Here is an 11,360-nt window from a genome sequence, read left to right as displayed (position 1 = left end):
AGAAATATAATAGAAATATATATAAAAAAAGAGAAAAAAGAGCATGGAATGCCGAATGCTTGCCACTTGTTACATGAATAAGTAACATCGTTATGATGGTTGTTAAGTTCATAAGTATGAAACATCTTAGAGAAATTGTAACACACGAAAAGGTGTGTTTAATTTCATATCGACATGCTGGTATAATTGCATAGTGAACAACCCAGCAATGGTTGGACGGGACCGAAATGTCACCATCGTTTCTGCTTTACGACTATCGTCAGCAACTTCAATAAAAAGTATAAATTTTAATTCATTGAAAATTATGTTTATCGTGTCGGGTGTCAGTTTCAAATTCAAAATTGCAACAAAGCAATTGAAGATATCAAGGATAAATCTGAGTTGTCTAAGTTTTTTTGACAACATTAGTTTAGAGCAATGGACTCAAGCACATGATGAATGATTAGATATGGGTGGATGATGACAAATCTATCAGAGTGCATAAATGGAGTCTCAAAGGAGCTCGAATGTTGCTATAAATGCTCTTGCTCAGATACTTTATGCGACCTATGATGCAGACGAGGAAACCGTCATAAGATATGCGCGGCATATATACTACAATGATGGGTGGAAGTCTGTTTTCAGATAAATAGTCATTTTGTTCACTTGATGTTCACTTGATGCGTGGCGGTATTCGTGGAGTGGAGCATGCTTGGCATGGTTGTATAGACATAATGCAAAGCAACAAAACCTGAGATTCGAGAAATAGTTGGGCGTCTCATACTTTTTGCAATTATGGGCTTTGGAAGGGATTTCAACATGGTCAACAGCTACAATCATGTTTGACGCTCAGTTAGTTGGACGAACCTACAGTTCTGGTATGTTGTTTTTAATTCAATTTAATTTTTATTCACTGATCTAGTTAATTTAAATTTTAAATTATCAATTTAAAAATTTAGGTGGAGAGGCAAAATTTGTGTGACTAGGAAACAAAACATGTAGTCAACCAATATAGATACATGTTTGATCTGCTTCGACCTGAACATGTACTTACACTAAACTAATTGATTATTTTATTCACATTTTTATTGTATTTGTCTTTAATATTCTCTAATATATATTTTGTGTTTCAGGTTATTGGGAGCCGTACAAATTATTATGCATACTTTGCCTAATTTTTGTACGAATGGTCAAACATATGGCAGACGATGAGTTCTTCATATGTTTTCACATTGGTGAGTGGCATCTTCCTGACAAGGTGATGAGAATTCGGTTTTCAGCAGGATGTCCATCGCCTTGTAATACCGAACCCGTATTGCATGATATTGACCTAAGGGCTGGAGATTGGTCCGAAAAAGTTGCACATTGGTAGTGCGATGGCACTATCGTGCAAGATTTTTGCAGTGGGGTTTTCTCTTGAACAGTTTGACACAGATGTCACTCCAGATTATATTATTGGTATATAATATCACAAGGCGCTACGTCCATCGTCCGAGAGCAGCTGTGAGTCATCTGGTAAATGAATGAATATTATCTAATTTTTTAATTTAAATTTATTTTAAATATTGTCTAATTGTTTTATAATTCACAGAGATCGAACAACAGTAGACTCCGTGAGTTGTGAATGATCCGAACCAGGTTCTTGCTATATGTAGGATGAACCAAAGCTATATGGGGAAATCTCAATATGTACGATATATCTATATGTTCCTCACCAGCTCCTAGAGTAGAGGACTGTTCGGAAAGAGGATGAGTTTGATGAGGTTGCACATAATGTGGAAGAGTTGCCCCTATGACGCAGACGCAGAGTCAAATAATGTTAGTCCGATGATGATGATGCCAGTATTTGGTTCAGGAAATTATGACTCAGAGGCTGGTCCTTCGTCTTCATACGTGCATGGACATGGTCGGGGGTTGTGGAGAGCATAATGAATATTTATATTATGAAACGCCTGCAGAGGTACTAGAGCAACATAAGAGAGACCCGAGCAACCTCAAATTCGAATTGACGACGACAACCAACTCGAAAGCGACGACATTTGCCTTGTGGGACATTGATTTTGTAATTATTTTTATATAAATGAGATATTTAATTTACATTTTTTTTTATTTTTATGAGTTTATTATTTTTTTATTTATTCTTTTTAGAGTTTAAATAAAATAATAAAACATTTTTAGAAATTGTTTTTATAAAATGGAAAATTAAAAAAAAAAAAAAAAAAAGATTAGAAAGAAGAAGGGAAATTTATACGGTGTTCTCGCTCTCTATCAAAATCTCGCTATTTCGCTCTCGCTTACACTCAAGCTCACGCTCTCGCTCTCTCAAAATCTCGCTCTCGAATTTGATTGGCAAGTTCAGTGACAAAAAGAAGAAGATTCATTAGCTCGTTATTTAGTCAGACTTACTGAGATGACAGAATCCATAAAAATTATTCAACAAGCTTTGAAAGAAATTCCATGGGACTTTATGAAAATTTAAAAATACAATTTTTAATAGAGGAAGATCTCCGAAATGATAATTAAACAGACTCAATAATAATGTTAGGAAGGGCAAGGTCGAGGGTTCAAAGTTCGACGTACAAGTAAAAGGAAGGTCGAGGGCTCAAAAATTTGACCTATGTAGGTCGAATTTTGAACCCTTGACTTATTTAAAAAAAAAACAATAATATTTTTACAAATAGTTTGAAAACAACAATATTTTCCTAAATAGTTTCTAAAAGGACAATATCCTTTTAATTTTCCCCTAAAAAGGGGTCATTTTTCATTTTAGACCTCCAAAATGGATCAGCCATACAATTCCTACCCCACAATAGATTGACATAAACATATATATTATAACAAGATATATTATTTAATTTTGTAGATTAACATTATTCATTGAAAATAAACGATAATGGCACAAAAGAATCTACATAATCTGATGTACGTACCATAAACTTACCCCAAGAAAGAGAATTTCATTCATTTTTACAGTATCAAGTCGAGAATATTCTGAGGTCTTGGCCAGCTACCATGAAAGCAGCAAAGCTAAGAAGATACTGAAATGACAAAAATACACCAAAAAACTGCACACAACTGAGATTCAGCTTCCTTTTTTATCCCCAACAAAAGGTGGCCAAGTGTTATTTCACCATTTTTCTTTTTTCTTTTTTCCTCTTTCCACTTTTATAATGACCATTGGCCAAAATGCCACAAAGACAATTAGAAAAAAAAAAAAAGGTACCAGGAAGAGCTGAGTTGCAATGCAAGCATTAGAAAATTTTCTACCCCTTGAGAAGTCCAATGGTTTCTAAGGAAGCTCGAATATCAGCACTGGTAGCCTCTTCAGAAGCTTGTGCAATATTTGCAGAATCGACCGGAACGACGTCTGAAAGGGGGTAGTTTCTGTTAGCATGGAGCTGGTTGACAGCGCCGTTACAAACACCCTTCAAAATAACACTTTTGTGTAATCCACCAAGTAATCCTTCATAATCTGTGTCCCCACTTTCTCCGACAAACACAACCATTTTTGAAAGCTCAGTGCCCCATCGAACATAAAGATACCTGACAACAGTACATGGTAAGGCCCTCAAAACTTCATGTAGAGAAAAAGGGCATTGTTGTTTCATAGTCTTAAGATCCTTGGACGTTAGGCTAAAAAAATTTTGGTACATGAAAAGTGACCATGAATGTTGGTTGAAAACGAATTAGTCCATACTATTAAATTTGTAACAATTTAGTCATTAGACTTTAATAGTAATGATTTCATCTAGGTACGAATTTGTAACGATTTAGTCCCTATCATGAAAATTTTCTTCAGACTAGATTGTTACAAATTGTAAAGTACTCGAACTAAATTGTTACAAATTTGAAAGTATAGAGGCTAAATCATTACTTTTATAAAAGTTTAGAGACCAAAAGTGTTTTTTAACCTTTAAATTATTCTTTTCCAATCACCTCTCTCACTGGTTATAAGGTTCAAGTTCAAGATATAGAGATGTCAAGGGAAAATTCACAAACGCGCTCCCCAGTCTCAAGATCTTGCCACCAGGAGATTGCCTTTTTATATAAATAACATGTTAGTTTTCTAGAAGTTAAACGGAGGAAATTTAGAGGAAAAGCTCCAAAACTTGTCTATATATGTGTGTATATATATATGCTCAGTCCCTGGCCAAAATGACAACTCAGCATACACTGTCATCTTTTGCATTAGTCAACCAGTTCTATGTCTCTCTCATAAATCAAACTACCTCCTCAAAACCTAGTTAGTTAGAATTCGATAGTCTTCATTTATACTTAAAATATCAAATCATATTTCAAAGAAATAGACAACTCGTTTTTTGGAAAGGAAAAAAAATAAACTACTTAAAGCAGGCTCTCTGAGAGCTTGTTTGTTATATCAGAATTGTGATTATGTAACATATATATATATATTTCAAATAATTCGATAACTTGTGAGAATTTTAGTTAGTTTTTTGTTTTAAGAAAAGGGAAAACAAGAAAAACAAGAAAAACAAGAAAAAAAATTCTTGCTATCGAAATATACTTTCACTATGCTTTCTTTATCTAAGAAAACAAATACTTTTCAAAAATAACTTCCAAACAGCTACTTGGTGCCCAAGGGTTTCAGTTTCTCACAGGATTACTACATCCCATGATCTTCCAATATCCATGGCCATGGCCATAGGGATGGTACAAAAAACTGATAACTCGAAAAATCAATCAACCCATCTCAGCATAGGTTAGGTTATCAACTCATTTGGATTGGGTTTGGTTCAAATAAATGAAAATCTTATGGATTGGTTTGGTTCATGGGTCACCTAAAATAACTCAAACCAACCTAAATCAACCTAAGCTTATTATTACTTTTAAAAAGTAGGTTTATTTTACTTATGATACGATTATATATACATCTACTTTTATTTTATTTTATTTTATTTCATGATTTTTTTGTGAAAATTTATTCCCTAAACAACTTCTAAAATTAATCTTTAGCACTTTGAAAAGAAAACTTTCATGATTTAAATGAAATTGTGTTGTTAATCTTAATTCAATAGATTAAAACTATTAAATAAAATTGAGTTGTTAATCTTAATTCAATAGATTAAAATAATTAAATAAAATTTTTACATATTAACATTTTACTTATTTTTGGAACACAAATTTAAATAAATAACCCAAATGACCTGAACCAACCTAATCCAATTGTTTCAGGGTTTGGTTGGGTTCAAATAAAGGTTATTTGGGTTAAAGAAACTTACATTGGGTTGGCCCTAAAAAGTTCTTCAACCCAACCCACAAACACTTCTACATGGCTATACACGTCAAGAGGAAAACCAGAATACTGAAAAAGAGATTTAGCACGAAAATATAGAGGAGCATGCACTACAACTAAAACTCTAAAAGTACCTGAGGGCCTGGGAACGAGATGCCAGCACTGGAATTACATTTAGTCTGGTTCCATTCTGACAATAAACAACATGACAACGCAGAGCTTGAATTCTTAGCGATTTTCTGAGTTCCTTAACTGCTGGAATCTGCATAAAAGCAAAGGAAATTCTTGACTTATCAACTTCCGAGGCATAAAATCAATAAACGAAACCTCTTCAGTAATGATAAAATTTCACCAACAAGATAACTTTTTTCCACAATAGAAAAGACTGATTAACGTCATCACTAAATGTTGAAAATTACCACTTCAGGCTTCCGAACATTAAAAGTGTAACAATAATTTGTTGAAAGCTGTTCAGCTGCAGATACAATTTTTTCCTCAGTATTACCGTACTTATCAGAAACTGAAGCAGCCCATTTAACTAGAGTTTTCCTTAACCCTTCCCCACCCCATCGATATTCAATGTGCGAATGGTAATAGAAGTCAACCACAAAGGGATCATCTTCTAAATTTGTGGATGAATAGTAAAGATCACTGCCACTATTGCAAATGAATGCATCAAAATCATTAGCACGGTAGCCGCCTGAGACCAGAAATGAATTTACTTCAGATATGGTCAACGATGTAGAGAGAATAAACCCTATGGTGCCTTCACTCCTTTCCTTCTCCACTGCCCCAAACAACTTTCTTGTGGTATCAACGAGACCTGTAATACTATCACTATCCACAGAAATTACAAAGAGATGCTTCCTCCTCCTCAATGCTGGAAACTTGCCAACATTTGCATTTTGATCAGCTTTTTCGGCAACTGATTTTCGTGTATCCCTTGAAACACCCTTTGACCAACTCAATACAGCATTCTCTAATTTACTTGTTCTATCAGCAGCGTTTCCTTCAGACTCAAGAGATTTATCAGTTCCACCACTCTTCTCTCCGTCTAATGAAAACTTTAGGTTTAGAGAAATGTCTTGTATATCTCTCCATGAATCACCTGGTGAGCCCGATTCTGAGTTATCATCTTCATCTTCATTTCTTTGCCAATGTGGATACCTCGGTTTGCAACTAGCAATTTTTGATAAATACGTCTTACAATGCTCTGGCCATGAAAATAGGTGAATATTCTTCAAACCATTCTGCCGACATTTAGCCCAAAGGTGTTTGTCTGCAACAAGCTTCAGAAGAGCATCGGCAATAGACTGTTGATCATGTGGATCAACAAGAAGACCGTTGTCAAGCACCTGCACAAACATTTTATGAAGTTTAAAATATGTCAAGCATCTTAAAGCATACAGGCATGGGCACGAACAGTTCTAAGCAAAATTGTATGGCTAAAAGTCGGCATACCCGATGTATATCCACAGGACCTCCATTTTTTGTAGCAACGATAGGTAAACCATGAGCTGCTGCCTATTAAACAGAAGTGTAGATAACTAGTTAACAAAAGAAGTACTTCTGTGAAAACCAAAAGTGAGCAAAGAAAAAAATTCACCTCGATTAGAGTAAGTCCGAATGGCTCAATGAATGCTGGATTTATAAAAACACCCTGCAAATCATAAATAAGGATAGTGACTTATAGGATCAGTGTTCAAAGCAAAAGCAGAACACCACAAGAATGTCCCAGGCATGGAGAGAACAAAGAAAGCCAATAACGTGCAAGAGAAGATATCCCGAAAGGGAAAACGGACATTACTATAAGCCAAGGGTACTTGAGAGGATGCTGATGCAAATTATAAAATATTAGCCAATAGCATCCGAAAAGCCTAATAAAGTGCAAATCACATTTCTCAGAGAAAGCCAATCAATGTTTAGCGTGAAAAAGATCTTATTCTAAAACCATGTTCCAAAATTCAAAGGAATTTGTAAAATATCTATTTGAAAAATAGTCTTGAGGACCTCACAATGCAAGCATGTGCACGAAAGAAACTAGTTTAAAAGCAAACTAAGCACCTATGAATTACTATGGTTAGAAAAGTTTATGAATTAGTTGTCATGGTTCCCATGCTAGAGAAAGATACAAAAAATATAACTTAAGAATTAGCTAGATGCAATGAATGTAGGATTTTCTGGAGTGTGTATAGGAAGGAAAATAAATAACTCACTAACCAGCAAGCTGTATCGAGAATCGACCAATTTGTAACTGGGTCAAGAGAGAAAATGTAAATATTTAATCTTCATGAACGCACGAGTACCTTGGTTTTTGCTGCCAGACGATAGATGTCAGGAACGTCAGCTTGTTTGTGGTGTTTAGGATATGCCACTTGTCCATACAAATCATATTTGTCAATAAGCTTAAGCACTGCGAGAAGGACAGATGAGTTTGTACTTGACATTTCATCAATTCCTTCTCTATTACCCATAATTAGCGTCTGCAATGTATGAAGAAAAGTCACAGATAATTATCATGGCGCAAACATCGTCAAGAAGATTGCCTGACAATTATAGTCCTTAAAGGATTCCACGTACAAGGTTTGCAAGCTCCCTAAGTGGCCGACATTCTCCAAATGCTTTGACCAAAGTTGTGATATTCTTCTTTGGATCTGGTCTAGCAAGGGCAAGTATCATAGGTTTACGAGGATTAGTGAAGAAACGCATTATCTGCAAGTGCCATATGATAGGATTGATACTATTAAAAAACCAGTGTTCATTTTGTGGAAGACGAAATCTTCACACAGCCAGCAGTCCACGCCCATAATAATTTAAAGTAGATGCATCATAATAAGAAAAAAAAAAAAACATAACCTCAAACCAGATAGGTGGATCTGGCTGAGCAGGGTGATCCTCGTTTCCTTCTGTCTCGACGTCCATATCACCTTCATGAGGAATAATATGATGGAACTCCATTCCAGGGGGGATTATCTGCAGAGGGGAAAGGAAAATTTTGATAGATCATATGAAATAAATGTAGTTAAGGGACATGCAAACACAACAGCTGATTAAACCATGTCAGACCATTACCAAACAAAGTTAGCCTGCATCAGGCACAGTCAGGAAACACTACATCAGATCAGACCAGCCAATGAAATTTGTGAACAATTAGATGGAAAAATTTTAAATGTGTCTCCCTCCAAAGTAAGAACTCAGAAACTTGTTGATGAGAAAGGACTACAACTTTACCAAAATACTCAGACCCAAATTCAATCACTATCAAATAAAGAATGGTTAACGCCCTATATACATGAATGTACCATCCAATTTGTTGATCTCATCGAACATTAAACATGTCTGAAGGTCACATCCATTACATAGATGCAGAAAATTCAACATAAAAGCATGTATACATTTTGATAACTTACCGCCATACGGGGCATGAACCTGCCATAGCAACTCACATTACGCTTTATCCTAGCACGTAATTTACGTTCCAGGATAGGATCAAACCCATCATATAATCTCCATTGCTCTTCAATTTCCTGTCTTGTGCTCGTTATAATTATTTCAGAGGCATCAAGGGCTAATTCTTCAGCCTCTATCCGGCGCATTATTTTGTATGTTGTATTTATCTCATCCCTTGACAACCGACCCTGTTTTAACAATTGCTCCAATTTATCCCGACCTAATGAGTGGCCAGTAAAAAGCATTGGGACATTTAAAGCACCAGAGAGCAGTGCAGCAGAATCCCCTGCATCAGCATAATGCCCGTGGATTGCAACTGGCCAGACAGGATGTCCCCCACCAATCTGCTCCCCAAGAACTTTAGACATCTGGATGACATGGCTAAGTGCACCATCAACAAATTCAGGGATGTGTGGCCACAAAAGTTCTTTAGGAATATATTTATCTCTTGGACCAAATGGTATACGAATAATATAGGCACCACTGCTCTCGCCCATCTCACCTACCAAGCCTTCTGAATTACTTGGACTCAGCATTTCTGTAGGTTCTGCATAGCTCCAATCTACCTCTGGGGATGCTACTTGTCTTGTGAGCAAATCTACACGATACACTCCGGGCATTGATCCCAATGCCCTAGCAAGTTCTACCACATATTTAACCTAAACAAGATGGAGAAGTAAAGATTAATCAGTTATGCAATTCTATACATCAACTTAAAAATGAAGGGTTATAAAAGTCAGGTTTATTGAGACGGAATGAAATAAAAATTACCTGCCCGCCAGTATCAGAATCACGGCCAAGCTCCATGTTATCCCCCCTTATCAGACCATGAATACTGCACAGCATTGATCACCAAAATTAATGAAAAGAGTAATACATGTCTGAGACTACAATATATGTAAAATCATAGCATCACTGGAGATCCAATCAATAACCAGAAGGATGGCTTTGACGGTCTTTCAAATTTTAAAGAAATAAAATGACTGGAAAAGGTATTTGCTTTGACAGTTTAGAAATAGTCATACAAATTTCTACAAGCTAAACTTTAAAATTATAAGGCAAGTTGCAACCATAAAAAAAAAATCGTGACAAGGTCTTTGCTTGACTAAAATTTAAAATGACTAGAAAAGGTATTTGCTTCACTAAAATTACATTTGATAAATAAGTAAACAGACACAAGTTTGCAACCATAAAAAAATCGTGACAAAAATTAATTACACCGGAAAGAAAGAAAAGTAAAGTTATGTTCGTGCCTCACTAAAACAATGTATAGCTTTTTCCCCTTTTGCTGACTTGCCCACACCTCCATTGCATCAACGGAGTTGATTCTTGGCAAACGCGACTTGGCATTATCTCCATGAACTGATATATTATCATTGACTGTATCTCCTTTTTCTCCCTCTGATAAATCTTCAGACATATCAGCCGTTGCTTCTCTTCTACCTTTTTCCCGTTCAAGACGACGTTTAGCCATCCTCTGGGCTTCCTCTCCTTCAAGCTATAAAACCATAAATTTCATAACTACTAATGTTGTGCGTATTATGTTTTCCAATTTAACCATCACCTTTACAAAAAAGTTCGCATTCATATAATTCAAATTCTAATTAGCAGACATGCATTGTTTCTTATTCCAAGAAAAATTAATAGTACTAATAACAGTCTTAATGATCATCAACCGCTAATTGTTAACATATAAATAGCTTCAAGTTCTATCAGTTCTCTACAACCCTGCTAATTTTCGCAAAATATAATCTAACACTTGCATGATGGCGTACAGTACATAATCACAATCTTCATACAAAATAACTCGAGAATGCTGCCAAAAGGTAGGCCACAAATCTCAGATAGAAACCGAACCGAGGGCGAGATTCATACACAATTTTTTTCTATCAAACAATCCAATACTTCCTCAGGTAGCCTATGTCGCATGCGAATCATCCACAAAATCTGCGTTTATATAAGTACAAAATAAGAACCTGTTTCTTCTGACGAGCTAAGTTCCAAATCCTCCAGCACATATTCTCCAATCTAGTATTCCTCTCCTGCGGACTTCGGGTGGCTGCCGCCTTGAGCACACAAACACGACGAACAACTCAAGATTAGAGAAAGCAACGCCATAGTTTGATTAATCAGACTAAAAACGAGTAAAATAATCGATTACCTTAACCCACGAACGATACAGATCGCTCTCATCGAACCCGGTGATGACCTCCTCTACGAAATACCGAGTAGGACTGAAGTGTCCTCTCTCACGGAGAAGCAACGACGACGATTGCTTCGCAGATTTAGCTTCATCAATACCAGGTCCAACATCAAGAATTGCCTCCAAATAGCTATTAATCCAATCATTTCCAGCCATTATGCTCTTCGATTCGAGAGTTCCAACTCTCAAAGAAAAAACAAACTGAAAAATGTGAAAAGGAAGGAAGATGAAGACGATCTATATGCGTGGAAGTGTGTAAAATCTTCGTCTCAGAAGTTTGAAAATTGGTGAATTTTGATAAACGAGACTCAAAAACAATGATGAGATTGGGAATTGGATGTCGTTTTCTTCTTCCCCAGTGAGCGCGCTAAAAGCTCCACCGCTGTAATCGCTCGGCGTTTCACCATTAATACTCCTATTTCCGTGAATTTCTACATGAATCTCAAATTATTATTTAAAAAAAAAAAAAAAAAT

General features: G+C 35.9%; 1 protein-coding gene across 1 annotated transcript; it reads right to left on the bottom strand.

Moving 5' to 3' along the window:
• Positions 1 to 2,888: 2,888 nt before the first annotated feature.
• Positions 2,889 to 11,042, bottom strand: LOC120070979 (probable sucrose-phosphate synthase 1). Its single transcript, XM_039022949.1, has 13 exons — positions 10,845 to 11,042; positions 10,660 to 10,749; positions 9,937 to 10,181; positions 9,455 to 9,518; positions 8,644 to 9,342; positions 8,090 to 8,206; positions 7,814 to 7,945; positions 7,540 to 7,716; positions 6,840 to 6,893; positions 6,695 to 6,757; positions 5,653 to 6,588; positions 5,368 to 5,495; positions 2,889 to 3,522 (listed from the first exon to the last, which is right to left on the bottom strand). The coding sequence occupies exons 1-13, from the start codon at positions 11,040 to 11,042 to the stop codon at positions 3,243 to 3,245; spliced, it is 3,183 nt and encodes a 1,060-aa protein (XP_038878877.1). The 3' UTR covers positions 2,889 to 3,242.
• Positions 11,043 to 11,360: the final 318 nt, after the last annotated feature.

Source organism: Benincasa hispida, chromosome 2, assembly GCF_009727055.1.
Source record: "Benincasa hispida cultivar B227 chromosome 2, ASM972705v1, whole genome shotgun sequence".
Taxonomy (NCBI): Eukaryota; Viridiplantae; Streptophyta; class Magnoliopsida; order Cucurbitales; family Cucurbitaceae; genus Benincasa; species Benincasa hispida.
The sequence above is the reverse complement of the archived record's forward strand: the minus strand, read 5'-3'. Positions and strand labels throughout refer to the sequence as shown.

Excerpts from the sequence above, each read along its gene's own strand:
- LOC120070979 (XM_039022949.1), bottom strand. The coding sequence starts at position 11,042 with ATGGCTGGAAATGATTGGATTAATAGCTATTTGGAGGCAATTCTTGAT. Across the intron at positions 6,758-6,839 it reads TCGGACTTACTCTAATCGAG|GCAGCAGCTCATGGTTTACC; the intron begins GTGAATTTTTTT and ends TCTGTTTAATAG. Across the intron at positions 6,589-6,694 it reads GTCCTGTGGATATACATCGG|GTGCTTGACAACGGTCTTCT; the intron begins GTATGCCGACTT and ends ATGTTTGTGCAG.